The 14,050-nt window shown below is 49.8% G+C and overlaps 6 protein-coding genes across 6 annotated transcripts, besides 1 other annotated feature; 2 read left to right on the top strand and 4 right to left on the bottom strand.

Annotated features, from left to right (window-relative positions):
- Nucleotides 1-14,050: part of a sequence feature (contig 1.78 659..353456(-1)) that runs on past both edges of the window.
- Nucleotides 508-3,506, bottom strand: atrR (transcription factor atrR; the record flags this gene model as incomplete). The annotated part of the gene is made up of 7 exons (XM_657070.1): nucleotides 508-1,219; nucleotides 1,276-1,839; nucleotides 1,889-2,064; nucleotides 2,120-2,520; nucleotides 2,670-3,046; nucleotides 3,105-3,232; nucleotides 3,300-3,506. 7 exons carry the CDS (start codon nucleotides 3,504-3,506, stop codon nucleotides 508-510), a joined length of 2,565 nt encoding a protein of 854 aa, XP_662162.1.
- Nucleotides 4,495-5,276, bottom strand: pam18. The gene is made up of 4 exons (XM_657071.2): nucleotides 5,170-5,276; nucleotides 5,041-5,114; nucleotides 4,938-4,991; nucleotides 4,495-4,882 (listed from the first exon to the last, which is right to left on the bottom strand). The coding sequence occupies exons 1-4, from the start codon at nucleotides 5,218-5,220 to the stop codon at nucleotides 4,744-4,746; spliced, it is 318 nt and encodes a 105-aa protein (XP_662163.1). The 5' UTR covers nucleotides 5,221-5,276; the 3' UTR covers nucleotides 4,495-4,743.
- Nucleotides 5,491-6,369, top strand: ANIA_04560 (ATPase-activating ribosome biosynthesis protein; the record flags this gene model as incomplete). Its single annotated transcript, XM_657072.2, has 2 exons — nucleotides 5,491-5,495; nucleotides 5,565-6,369. 2 exons carry the CDS (start codon nucleotides 5,491-5,493, stop codon nucleotides 6,130-6,132), a joined length of 573 nt encoding a protein of 190 aa, XP_662164.1. The 3' UTR covers nucleotides 6,133-6,369.
- ANIA_04561 (protein phnB) lies at nucleotides 6,683-7,985 on the top strand (the record flags this gene model as incomplete). The annotated part of the gene is made up of 4 exons (XM_657073.2): nucleotides 6,683-6,720; nucleotides 6,806-6,988; nucleotides 7,077-7,435; nucleotides 7,500-7,985. 4 exons carry the CDS (start codon nucleotides 6,683-6,685, stop codon nucleotides 7,664-7,666), a joined length of 747 nt encoding a protein of 248 aa, XP_662165.1. The 3' UTR covers nucleotides 7,667-7,985.
- Nucleotides 8,247-9,344, bottom strand: rsmA (the record flags this gene model as incomplete). The annotated part of the gene is made up of 3 exons (XM_657074.1): nucleotides 8,247-8,811; nucleotides 8,888-9,147; nucleotides 9,216-9,344. The coding sequence occupies 3 exons, from the start codon at nucleotides 9,342-9,344 to the stop codon at nucleotides 8,247-8,249; spliced, it is 954 nt and encodes a 317-aa protein (XP_662166.1).
- On the bottom strand, nucleotides 9,776-12,542 carry ANIA_04563 (serine/threonine protein kinase ckiA). The gene is made up of 4 exons (XM_050611695.1): nucleotides 12,301-12,542; nucleotides 12,167-12,239; nucleotides 11,099-12,113; nucleotides 9,776-10,967 (listed from the first exon to the last, which is right to left on the bottom strand). Exons 1-4 carry the CDS (start codon nucleotides 12,310-12,312, stop codon nucleotides 10,955-10,957), a joined length of 1,113 nt encoding a protein of 370 aa, XP_050467692.1. The 5' UTR covers nucleotides 12,313-12,542; the 3' UTR covers nucleotides 9,776-10,954.

Raw genomic sequence — 14,050 nt, 5'->3', positions numbered from 1 at the left:
TTCAGGGTACGGAGTCATCGAACGCCACTAAGTTCCTTAAAATCTTGGGAAAGCGTCATTTGGACCTTACAACGTAATCTAGGTGTCTTAATTGAATTAACACATGTTCTAGGGCTACGGCCTTCCTCCTCAACACTTCGATTTATCGGGTCTACCAGTGAGGTCGATAATGAATGATGCAGTAATAGAGGAGAATATTCCTGCGGTATCCATCTAAACTCGATGTCCTACTCTTCCCCGACAGCAGAGCGTGGAGTGTCCAGAGAAACCAAATCCTTCGTACAGGTACACTTATGCATGCTCCAACCTCACAAAACGCCTTTCCAGACTCCTCGCCAATAGCAAAATATCAATAACAGAAGATTATATAAGTGGAGAGTTGCAGAGCTCATACCCCGTTGGCACCTATCTTCGTACAATCGCAATAGAGCATCAATAAGGTTGCCGTTTTGGGATGAGGGGGGAGGACAATCAGCAAAATCGGAATTGTTCGTTTCATCGTAAATACTAATGACTCGGACCTGAATCGAAGACGGGAAAGTTCGTAGACATATCTGCCCAATCCCATTCGATTGTCATAGGCATCTGCCAAAGATCTTGTGGGACAAACGGCTGTTGGAATGGCTGCGCAATGGGAACATCACCAGTAGACGTTAGAGGAGGCTGGCTATTGAAATTCAATCCATCCAGGGCGTTGGGACCAAGCATTTCGGTGAAATCTTGGCTAGCCCTGGGCATGGCAGGTATAGTTCCCGACATGTCAGAGATGCTACTTGTTCCAGGCATTGTCTGACTCGATGTGAAAGCCGTTGCCCCATTCGCAGCATTAGAGCTACTATCCTGCGAATCTGCACCGTATTGCGGCGGGGGCGAAAAAGGCATAGTAGCCGATGTATTGGCTGTATTTTTCTTCGTTGAAGTTGTGCTTGCTGCTTGTGGTGAATCCCTAGGCTCTTCCGGTCCAGCTTTCCGTTTCTTCTTTGATTGAGACTCCCGCTCGGCTTTGTCGAGAACGACCTGCGCAATTCTCTCGAATTCGCCGCATACACCAAGCATGCGCTTGATGCTCCCATTCGACTCATCAGATACAAGTGTAGAGAGAAAATTGACAACCACGTTCATAAGTTTGACATCTGAGCGAGCCCGCGCATCTGTTGGATTTTGGAGGATGTTCGCGAACAGTGTCACCAATGCCGAGACCGGGTAGTAAAGTATCAACCTAGTTACCAGTTATACCACAATTTCGCAACAAGCTCTTACGCTACCGAAACTTACCAGACACAGGCGAAATCACCTTGGGGGATATATTTGATCAGGTTGATGGACGCTCTGGCAGCAGTCACGCATAAAACGGCCGATAGGAACACTCGCGGATTTAATGGTCGCGCATTCAGACCTTGAATAGCATAGTTGGAAAGGCGGCTTGTCCAATACCCATGGTGAACTGACATCCGGTGTATTGTTGTCAAACAGTTGTAATAAGCGAAATGCAACACGACGATGTGCAATATGAGAGGCCCATGTGTTGCTTTTATTTCATGTTCAGGCCTAAAATCGATAGGAATGCTATCTTTCCACTCCTCGAGCTCCCTGTCGAGCTCGCCGATGGTATTCAAGAGGGCGCCATCAGATTGTTTGGAAGCTGTGGCCGAGTAGAGGCGCTTGTACACCTTGCTCTCAATAATAGAGAACTTGCACAAGGTGCGAAACATGTTGAACTTCCCTTTCCCGTCGAACAATGGGACGTTACCGATATTATCTGGAGGATCTTCACTCGGCAGCTCGACGTTCATGTCGTCGTCGTCCTGGACAGGCGGTCTGCCGGATCGGAGACAAATGCTATACTAAAAGTTAGGCATGAATCTCTTTTGGGAGTAAGAGAGCATACTCTTTGTCCAGCATATACGCAATCCAGAAGACTCTCTTGCGTTGCTCTGCTTCTACAGGATTCAGGCCGAAACCAGACCCACGCTTATGGAGCCCAATACTGTGAGATAATCTAATAGCAGCAGCGACTAAGAAGAACGAGGGTTGTGGATTTGGCGTCCCTTGAAGGAATAGTGACTGCAAAGGAGAATTAGATCTGCATCGCAAACCGATATAAGAATGTGAGACCTACCATGCCTAGAAGCGCTTGGACGCTCAAAAGATCAGTATTTCGCATCGTAAGCTCTGTTAGCACGCCCATGGCATTTTTTAGATAAAGCCAAGCTTTTTTGTCTTCTTCTTGAGGGACGAGGTTGCTCATTACACGTAGACGATGCGATATGGCAAGCACCACATTGATGCTGGCCCACCAGCCGGAGCCTTCGTAAGGGTCTCGAGAATATTGTTTCTCAACCAGGTGCATGAATGTCGGTTCGTGGAAAAGGGGAAACATGCAATTAAAGTTATCGAAGAAGTCTCGAAATAGAGACAAAGCCTCCTCTTTTGGAGGCAAGGGTTTGAAGACGCGACGAGCAAAGACGTCACTGAAAATTTCCGGTTTCCAGTACATCCATTTATTATCGTCGATGTATGCTGATGAAATCATGTCTTGAAATGAAGTGTCCCCCGTTTTTTCGTTCACCCACTGGATACCCTTGGGTGAGAAGATTGAAAACCCCGATGATGACCCTTGAAACTCATCAGCCCGAATACTTGACATGCTCCAGCAGATCAGCACTTACCAATATACCGCGTCTCACCGCAATTATTTGTGACCAAAGAACACATCATATCCGACAACCCTTCTACTTCATTCTCCGACTCTTTCTGCGACTCTGGTGAGGTAGCCGCCGTTCGGGGGCTAGAATGGGAGTCCACTCTGGGTGTCGAATGCCGTGATGTGCTAGCCGGCTGAGACGGTTGTCCATTAAGTGGCAGACTGAATCTAGTTGGGCTATTGGTAGCATTATAGCCACCGGCTGAAAGAGATCTGTCAGCAAGTCGTTTTTCCAATGTCCCAAGGTCCGTCTTTCCATCATCTTCAGAGAGTAGACCGGAAAGACGAAGCAGAGACTCCATGCGACCTAAACGGTTCTCGAGGCCTTCAATATATTTGGCGCTACGACACGAATGCAATTAGCGGTTGAACACTTTGGGACAAAACCAAGAGAACGTACCCCTTAGGCGGGTTGCGCTTTTTCTCAACCTGAGTAAAGACACAGTCTGTTTTGTAATTGATACAGTGGGAGCATTTAGGCATTTTTCCATCGCATTTGATTTTCTTCTTCCGGCACATATCACAAGCCTACAGGAACGAACAGTCATCAGAAAATCGAGCACGTCGCATAGGCAGCACGACTTGGAACACTCACCCTCGCAATCCGTCTTCGCTTGGCATCATTATTATCATCTCCTATGCTCATTGAAGCTTCATCGTGGAGCGAGGGATTCGGAAGCGCAGTGGTGACCGGCGAGCCCTCGGGGCCGTATGCGCCAAAGATGGGAGTATGTTGATTCATAAGCATGGGCATATCGTATCCCATGCCGTTCGGACCGTGACCCTCCCCAATTCCGTCCATATTATCCAGAGGCACAGTGCTTATCACTGAAGTGCTTAGTGATGAGAGACTCTGGGCGCACAGCCCGACGCGTGTAGAGGTGGAGTTTCGATAGTGTCAGCGGGTAGGGCAGGTCTGGAGCAATGTAAAAGTCGGATGCGGGGTCCTTCTCCCATTCAGAGCAAGACGGAGAATCAGGGCTGCTGAGTTTTCATCTGATTGGGGTCCTTCTTGTTTCTTTTCTTTTTTGGTATCCGTTCCACGGCGACCGTCAAAGGAGTGACTAAGGTGAGTGAGCAAGTCAGCATTGGGAGGCAAAAAGTGGATGATGACATGGGGGGAACAGAATATGCGGACTTACTGTATCTTCCAGGCACGTGGCAACCACACTTTGACCACCGAGGCAGAAGACGAGTACGTGGAAGAAGATTACCCTAAGGCCATGTAGTACAGAGAAAGGAAGACAATTGTTATTGACCTGGCCTAGCTTCGTTACAAGTATAACAGACAAATTGACGGAGCAAAGAAACAAGCGAACGTAACGGTGTTGCCTTAGGCTGGGACACAACTAAACCACTCCTTTAACGCCGGGAGGCCAAGCTCCCTAGTGTGCACATCTCGGAGGCATCCATCCTGATTGAAGCTCCCTAAACGATGTACGAGTCGAATAACGGACCCCGATATTCCCGAAACGCCGAGCGCTGCTCTTCGGGCCCGCGACCTTCCGCTCTGTTCCCTAGTAGTTAGGCCGGCCCCGGCAGCGCATTGGGCAATCTGGTACTATTTTATGAGCTTGACAAGATAAACTTTCACTGTGGCATGTGACTGTGGCTCAGAGACGGGGATCCCTGAACTAAGTGCTCTGTAGGTAGTGTTAGTAGTGTTAACCCCGTCAGTCTTCAGACGATCACGTCAGCCATGCCGTTGTAACGTGACTCTTTCATCCTACTGTTTCCGATTGTTCCATGTACAGGGCCCTACGGTATCCTAAGCGGTAACCTAAGGAAACGCGTGAGAGTATCAATTCAAGAGCGGCGATTCATCAATATATACAATACAACTCCAAAGAGACGAGGAAGTAGTATATGTACTCTATCCTCGAAATCCATCCAACGCCACGCTATGCACCCAAAAACAGCATTTTGTACACGAAGTATGATCTGGGTCGTATCAGAATCTCAACCCGGGTCCCTCGGCCGGTTGCCCATTTGGAATTGCAGTCGCCAGTTCCAAGTAGTGAAACCATCTCAGAACGAACTCAAGTGTGCTTATCTAGGAACTCCTTGGCTTCGTTGATCTTCGTTGCGAGATAGGGGCTGCCGCCGCGATCTGGGTGGTTGAGCAGCATCAGCTGACGGTGCTTCTTGCGAACCTTCTCTTTGTTAAGGGTACGTTCCCTTTCAACCCATCAGCACCATTCTGACATGTTTTGACCTATGAATTTAGACGTACGGGAGCTCAAGGATCAGCGCGGCTTCGCGGCGGTTCATGCGCGGTTCAAAGCCTCTGCAGCGACGTTAGCCTCCTTATATGTCACTGGAGTTTCATTACGAACCCTTTGTAGAAAGCTTTGCCTAAGGCGTTCACACCTCCCTTGGAGCGACGGTAGGCTACAAGGCCAGCGCGGCCCTAGCAGGATGATTAGTACTGGCCAGCGGAGGAGGCGCCTAGGGTCCGGTCATACCAAGAAGGCGGCCGTAGCAACACCAAGACCAAGAGTGAGAGCCGATGCCATCTCAGTCAGTTGGACGATATGATGCGAGTAAAATTGAGTGCAAAGAGTATTCAGCAGGAGCTATATTGGAGTGACGTTGGGAGAGAAAGCAGCCGTCGAGATAAAAACTCGGAACGCCGCCCCCGAGGCCGAATGAGGCTTAGCGCCGGCAGAATTTCAAAACTTCTGTTGTCGATATGATTTTCTCCCCGACTTTTGGATAAACATCCAAACTCACTCTCGCTATACCGGTCTCCTTTTATCATTTCTCAGAGATAAAAGGCTGCCAAGATGAGGTTAGTCTTTCAAATCTATTTTATACTATAAGCCCTAGGCCAACAAAGCACACTACTAAAGCACCACAGAATTGAAACATGCCACTTCTGCTCTCGCCCGGTATATCCCTCTAAGGGCATCCAGATGGTTAGACTGGACGGGAAAGCCTTCCGATTCTGCCGCTCAAAGTGTCACGCCAACTTCAAACTGAAGAGACAACCGCGCAAGCTGAAATGGACCAAGGCCGGCCGCGCCGCCAGCGGCAAGGAAATGATTGTCGACTCATCGCTCGTGCTCTCCCAGTTCGCCAAAAAACGAAACGTCCCTGTCAAGTACGACCGAAATCTTGTCGCGGCGACCGTCCAGGCTATGGAGCGGGTGGAAGAGATCAGAGCGCGCCGCGAGCGGGCATTTACGAAGCGCCGGCTGGCGGGCAAACTTGCGCGGGAACGCAAGCGCGAGGAGGACAGGAAGGTCGTTGCAGAGGGCGAGCATCTTATTCGCAAGGAACTTCGCGAGAGAGAAGAGGGGAGGTCGCTTGCCGAGGAAGGTGTCAAGGTCGCGAACAGAGTGCATGGGGAGGAGAGGCTCCGGCAGAAGAAGAAGACCAGATTGTTGGTGGATGGGACTACGCAGGACGAAATGGATGTGGACTAGGTTTTCGGAGGGCATTCGGCATTATTCTCTTTTGTTTCGAGGTTTTACGACGGAGTTCGGTTTGTTTCGTACCTGGACCTTTGCCCAAAAGCTATTCATGATGCACATTATGCAGATATCACATTTTACTTACTGAAAGCATAATCAGAGGATTCTACCCAGCATGGTTGGAAAGTTCGAACTATACAGAGTAGCAATGCTATATCTGTGCCCAAAGCTTTCAGGAACAATTCCAGCAAACCAATATCAATAACATTATCAATACTTAGCCCTCAACATCCCTCAGTAATTATTATACCTATAATATAATGCCATCAGAAATCATGTCTTACTTAGCAGTTTGTAGGCAGCTATATAAACGACCGCCCGCGCCGCCAAGACGTTCGCAGGTTTATCAATTTACCCCTCTGCGCATCTGCACGGAAATCCCAAACCATACTCCTCCGTCACCACGCCGTTGAATCCACCATATCCGGGCTAAACATATTCATTGCAGCTATACACTGTCTCAGTCCCTTGCGAATCCCCCCCCTCCTCCTGGTCCCCAACAATGCAAGTCGAAGTCGACCCCAACGAAGACACAGAATGGTTCGTCCCCGCTCTCTTTCAGCTTTCAGGCGCGGTCACGTCGCAACTCAAATCAACCTTATTTGACAGCTCTGAAAAAATGCAGGAACGACATTCTCCGCAAGCATGGCATCATCCCGGAAAAGCCGCAAGACCCAGAGCCGTTGATCCAAGAAGCCCTCGTCGAAGCCGAGCGCAAGGCCTACGAGAACCGTTTGGAGGATAAAGACTTGGATGAACTAGACGAATTAGAGGACGTTGAGGATGAGGCCTTTCTAAACCAGTATCGGTATGTCTGTCCCCGTCCTTGCCCTAGCATCACTTCTCTCTGTCCCCGTATTTGGCGCGGAGAAAGCTAAGAGGAATCACGCACACAGTCAAAAACGCCTCGCGGAATTAAGTAATATAACGCAGTCCTCCGTCCACAATCAGGTCTACGGTTTGCAGAAGCCAGACTTCACACGCGAAGTCACCGAGGCGTCAAAGTCGTGCTTCGTGTGTGTGAACCTCACCTCTTCGTCTAGCAACAACGTTGAGTCGCGGCGGCTCTCTGAGATATGGAGACAGCTCGCGGCCAAATATGGGGATATCAAGTTTTGTGAAATGCGTGGAAATATGTGCATTGAAGGGTATCCGGACCGGAATACACCGACGATTTTGGTGTATAAGGATGGAGAGATTGTGAAGCAATATGTGACGCTTATGGCGCTTAAGGGGGCGGCGACCAGAGTTGAGGGTATGTTTTCGATATCTTCTACTACTCTAATCCTTTTACTGGGTGATGCTAATTGAGTTTGTAGACCTGGAGAATATGTTGATTGAAGTTGGTGCGCTCAAGGAGAGTGACATCCGGCTGAAGAAGAAGGCTGACGATGACTCGGAGGATGAGCGGCCGTCGAACTTCAAAACGAAGTCTAGTATTAGGAAGGGCGTTACTGTGGAGGATGATGATGATGACTGGGATTGATCGACGTGTCTAAGGCAGAAGTCTCACGGTGGGTGAGGGGCTTATCCTGACGTCCCGAGCATACCCTGACCTCCAAATTCAACAAGGCTACTTGGTCTAGCCTAGTCTGTACATACAGACGGAATCGGGTACAGCTGCGAAGAGTTCGTTACGACCGCTCAGCGGGTCTGAGTTGTGGGTGTCGAAGCCACGGTCAAGCCAAATCACTTATGTTGGATATGGTGCGTGGTTGAAGGCGGCCCATGGACCTCTTTACGCATGGCGCGCAATGTACAAGCAATCTTAACATCAGTAGTCAATTCAAGATCCAAGAAACTTAGCGCCGCTCCATCAAATGCGATACTAACCAAATCCTAAGGGCAGATATCTGTATGAAGTCAAACCGACTATAAGCACAAGTAACGAGTGGCCCGAGAAACCCATCACGCCCGCTCACAAGTCCAAAAAGATGCGCAATAATATCCAAGCCCAAGAGCTGCAAAAAGTACAAGCATAACCACACAATCATATCAAACTCCAGCTCAACAGTAGATGTATAGCCAGTTATGAGTCATGTTCAAACCAAGAAGCCACCCACACATCACAACAACCCATCCGGGTCCTGCACCACACTCTCCTCAATTGCTTGTCTAACAACACTCTCTCGAAACGCCGGTCCCTGCCCATCACACTGCGCACTAGTCTTCAACTTCCTCGTGACCGCCGCAATATCTACAAGTCCCCGTTTAAACATCTCATGACTCTGGATAAGATCCCACGTCGCCCCCGCATCCAGCAACCGCTGCCCAGTCTCCTTGCAGTACGTTACTCGATGCAACCGCGCTGACTGGCCCTCAGGTACGAGGTTGCTGTAAAAGTCCGTAGGAGAGTAGACCATGGGGCCGGTCTGCGCTGGCTCGTTACTTCCATTCTGTCGGTGGTCGCTGCCGGTCCCGGAGTTGGAATTGTACTTCGGGGAGGAAGGGCCATGTGTTCGAGAATGTGTTGTAGCGCGGAGGATCTCATTCTCGGTGCTGTAACGCGCTATTTCACGCTTCAAGCGCTCGTTGTCGGCGAGTAAGTTTGAGGATTCTTGTTGCAGGTTGGAGACCTTCTCTTCGAGATCACGAACATGCCGTTCTTTACGTTCGCGAAAGGCGCGTTGGCTGGAAAATCACTAGTTAGCACCCAATAAAGTCCGGTAACTTGTAATGTTAAGAGGAGGCAGTAGAGAGTACATACGCAGCCCGATTCTGCGCTTTGCGCTTACTCTGCGCCGGCGTAATTCCGATTCCGTCCTTGTCCTTCTCCTCGCTGCTACTGCGCACAGCAAGAAACTCGTCGTGACCCTCGATAGAACCCGGATAATGACTGCCAGCGATATGTTCGCCGCTCGAGACGGAGTGTTTCGTGTACGATTCTGGCGGAGACTGAGGGGGGGGGCCGCCGACGAATTGCGGCGCGGCGGGGTTGAAGGATGGGTCGAAGGGGGGTTGGTAGTTCTTTATTGCAAGGTTAGCGACTAAGTCTTCCTTCTAAGGATAATATATGGGAAGTCAAGAAGACAGACCAGTGGGTCAAAGGGTCCTTGGAAATCATCGCCGTGGCTGTTCTGGGTAGGGGTAGGTAGGCCGTAGAGCGGGAAGGAATTCTGCTGCTGGGAGGGGTGATGGCCCCCATAGTAGGGATATTGATTCATCGCAGTGTCTCAGGGGGAGGCTTGATGGCGTCTCGAGTGCAAAGTCTGCGATGCGTGCTGTGTCGCGACGAGAGAATGTTTGACGGCGAGAGGCCGCATATATAAGAACCAAGTCTAGAACCGCCGGCCAGAGCTGAATATCGATCTGACGACCAAGAGCAGTTCGCCGCCCCTTCCATGCGCATGTCTTCGAACAATAGTTAACGACATTGTCCATAGATTGATTGATTGCAGATGTTTTGTCAGGATTATCATCTTGCCAGCCTTCAAAGCGAGCTTCTTTCTGCTTCTTCGCCTCTGCCCGACGCCCGATGCATTCATAGCGCTTACTCAAGCATTACAACTCAGACCCTGGCTAGCCTGCGCTATATGGAGATTTATGCTACATCAATGAGGGTCAAAGTAATGTGGTATAGTCATAACTACGGAATGTTGAATATATTAGGCTATACGCAAGATAACCGCCCGATGAGAACCATGGCCGCATGCCACAGCCACGGCTCTCTCAGAGCCGGTCTCATCCACATAGGAATAGGATTGAAGGAGCGCAAACAGTTGGATGTTTAATAAACTAAGAGAAACAGCATAGATTGACGTAATACCACCCCGGAAGCGACCCTAGCCAGTTTCCTTCGCCATTCACCCAATACCAAAGATGTGCTCCCGCGTACATCGCCCTCACCGTCCATTCTGCTACTCGGCTCAAATCACCGAGAGCATTCGTGCGAGAAAGCGACACTCCACCACACCCCTAACTAGTCATCCCCTCTTCGCCAGTCGTTCCTTCGTCTCCTTCGTCCCCAGTCATACGTCAATAAGCCACAATGACAGTCTGAAAATGCAAATAACAAATGTCGGTGCAATGCGGAGGGAAATTAAGAAATGCGGAAGCCATAAACATGCACAAACAAGGGGAAGTGGGCAGATGGTTGTCGAAAAACAATCCGCAGGAGAGTCTTGACGAATCTGACGAGCACTCAAGCGTCAGACCACCATGAACTCCGTAAGACTAGTTGATCGAGATAATTGCATCTCCTTCCGTCCAGTCACACCAGCTATCGCCGGACATAAACTTGAAAGTCGACAGATCCGACGAGCTGGGGGAAACCGCGGTGACTGAGACGTAAATATAGCCACTATATGAAGCGTTTCAATGTCGACATCGGCGCCTTCCACACGAAATCCAAAACTCAGGATTCAAACGGTATGAAAGATCACAACCGGCGAATTCAATAATCCGAATACACTTGAGAAGTCCGAGTCTAAGATTGCCGATAGTAGAGCGAATGACGAATGAAAACGCGGTCGGATCGAAGCGGTGGACACCGGAAGACGATCGAAAAAACGGGTAGATGGCTAACAGAGAATGCAATGGGAAAGATAAATGAAAACAGGAGCGGAGACCCAAAGCGTAAAAGTTCCGAACGGTATGCTGCACCTTGCAAAGGAAGCAACCAGAACGATGGCAATCCCAGGCTCCTTGGCTAGCACCATGCCACAAAACAGGAAGCTAGGCTTCATAATACCACTGACGACCGAGCCCATCGTCCCGCTTCGAGCGGCTGGCAGCAGGAGTACCTGAAGCAGCAGCCTTTGAAGCGGAACGCAGCCTAACGCCGAAGACTATGAGATTAGTCAGATTCTAGGAACCAGAAAAGGAGACAGTTATAGGACCTCCACATGAAGGTTGCACCGAAGAACGAAACGCAGAGGGAGGGAGTTCCCTACACGGAACCTAGGTTTTAGATACTCACATCCTGTCGCTCCCTCCCACAGCACGGTTGGTGTCCGGGGTGTTGTCGAGGGCTCCACGTTCCATGATCTTGCGACGCTGGCTGGAGATAGCACCAGGCTTGGCGGCACCAGAGGTAGTTAGAGGCATAGTCGCACCCTGGCGACGTGCCTGCTCCTCGGCCTCCTTGTCCTTCTTGGCGTCGGACATCATCGCAGCGTTCTTCTGGTACTTGTAAACGGTCCAGTCAAAAACGTAGTCGTATTGGAACGATTCGCGGACAAACAAATCACGGAATATCTTGCGGAGGTAGGAGTAGTCCGGCTTGTCGTCGAAACGCAAGGAGCGAGTGTAGTTGAGGTAGATGGAGAACTCATTTGGGAATCCACGGCAGAGAACCTCAGTGGGGGTCGTCATCTTTTTCTCCATAATACGGTCGTACTTCTGCTTCTTGGTAGCAGCTTTAAGACCTTGCCAGGGGAGGGTGCCACGGCAGAAGTACAGCATAACGTAACCTAGGGACTCCATGTCATCCCGGCGGGACTGCTCCACACCCAGATGGGTGTTGATACTGGCGTAGCGGGCCGTTCCGGTCAAGTTCTTGTTCTCGCGGTAGGGAATGTGGAAGTGCGTCTTCGGGTCGCGGTACTTCTTGGCCAGACCGAAATCAATGACGTTGACCTGGTTTCCGCGCTTACCGATACCCATCAGGAAGTTGTCGGGCTTGATATCACGGTGGATGAAGGACTTCGCGTGGATGTACTCAATACGGGAGATAAGTTGGTCGGCAAGGAGAAGCACGGTCTTGAGGGAAAATTTCCGGTTGCAAAAGTTGAAGAGATCCTCCAAACTGGGTCCGAGGAGATCGATCACCATGGCGTTGTAATCACATTCAGTACCGAACCAGCGAACAAATGGAATACCAACCCCCCCGGCGAGAGACTTGTAGACACGGGCTTCATATTCGAGTTGAGGATGTTTAGCCTTGACGCTTTCGAGCTTGATGGCAATTTCCTCGCCAGAAATGATGTTGGTACCTTTACACAGGTTAGTAATATCCTCACATCCGACCATCCGCTGACAAACGCACCGAGATAGATGTCACCGAAACTACCGCTTCCGATCTTACGGCCAATGCGGTATTTATTACCGACACGCAAATCCTGAGTCGAGTTAGTTTTCATCAGATATTGCCACTCAGCTCTGACAGGGGAAAAAACTCACCATGGTCGTCATCTTGCTAGAATACAAGCTCAAAGAGCTGCTGGAAAATGTGGCAAGTTAGAATATTTCGACTGGGTGTCGATCGACAAGTGAGTAGGAAATGGACAAGAGAAAAGGTGCAACAGTCAAGGCTTTTGTTGGGAAGTCAGGCAGACAAGTCACAACAAAGAGAGGCTGAGCCTTCTGATTTGAAGAGACTTGGCAAGAAGGTAGCAAGGCTAGAACCTCCTAGGAAGGCGTTGGAGGCCGACAGAATAATGGGAGACCATGAAGAGAAGGAAGGGTACCAGGGGGTGATAATAAGATATACATACCTTGATAAAGGAAACGACGTTGATAGGAAAGGGTGAGATAGTGGTGATGTCCCCGACCGAAAAGGCGGCGAGGGAGAAAGGGGATTTCAGCTGAGCCTTGGGGCGGCTAAGAACACGAAAAACGAGGCGAAAAGACTGCCAAAGCAGTGAGAGAGAGGAAAATGCAAATGTGAGAAGAATAGTCAAAAGTTGAAGAAACAAGGACAGAGCCCTTGCTATCGGGGGAAGGTGGGAGGGGAGGAAGGAGATCGAGGAAAGAGGAGAGAAAAGAGAAGAGTGCTGAGGTGAGGTGAGGTGAGGGAATTTGGAGGGCGGGAGCAGATGGCTAGTACTGTAGCAGTATTCACCCCCTCTCTACTCTGAGTATGGCTTTGATACCTACGCCCCCAACACCATTAACCCAGTCTTTCCACTCAATATTTCATTCTAATCACACTATTATCTCTACTATTCACATCGGACATCTGCATAACAGCATAATGATAAGATCACTTTTTCACCTCCATCAACCAAGTGCAGCGTGCGGCAAAGTACAGAGGTGGTGGTGGCGTCGCGGGAAACCCGCCATGTCAAAAGGCGTGATGACCTCCAGCCGAGCCAGTCGCGAATGCAGTACCCGGCTGGGATCTCAGCACCTGATCCAGACGCCAAATCATACTATCTCAGGCTCCTGCTCTGTAGAGACGCCGTACTCCATTCTCTGTACCTCCCCGCAAGTATCAAAATCAGCTGACCCCTCATCACCTGCTATGTATACTCTTGAGTACTCTTCGTATTGTAAATAATACAATCTGATACACCGCATTACTCAGATACATCTTAGCGCTTTGTGCCCAACACCAACCTCGCCTTTATCAACCCTGGCACCACGTCTCAAAGATTGACTGACCCGATTTATAAATAACCCAATAGCCATGCATACCCAGTTCATGAGGAGACGAACCCATGCCGGTCCTACCCTGAAACCCAATGACCTGGTAGATCTGTCGCGGTGGCTTGGTAAGGCCAGAGCTTTGCAGACTCACCGCTGGTCTGCTGCTGAAATGATGGACGTTGATCCCACTTGAATGGCTCCATCTCTGGTTCGGCTTACTACATTCATGTCTATCTTCATACCAGGACTAATTGAAGTAGTATAGCGTGAGGCTGGCGCTGTCACCGTATCTTTCTGCATTCTTAGTTTGCTCTGTTAAATCGGCTAGGGTGTAAGCTCTATATTTAGGCACGTAAAACCAAGCAGCAAACTGCTCATAACAGTCCTTGAGACGCGCTACAACTGTAAGCAAGTCTGCTCTCCAGACTAAGAGCTCATGCCCCGTGCATATTTCAGCAAGAATATTCAGGTACCTAGTAGAAAGCCGCGGCCCCATACGTACGTCACCCGCAGCAACTACAAAATGGACGCCGAATGCGTGGCCATTCCAGATTGAAATAAG

This window comes from Aspergillus nidulans, chromosome III (genome assembly GCF_000011425.1).
Source record: "Aspergillus nidulans FGSC A4 chromosome III".
NCBI lineage: Eukaryota > Fungi > Ascomycota > Eurotiomycetes > Eurotiales > Aspergillaceae > Aspergillus > Aspergillus nidulans.
The sequence above is the reverse complement of the archived record's forward strand: the minus strand, read 5'-3'. Positions and strand labels throughout refer to the sequence as shown.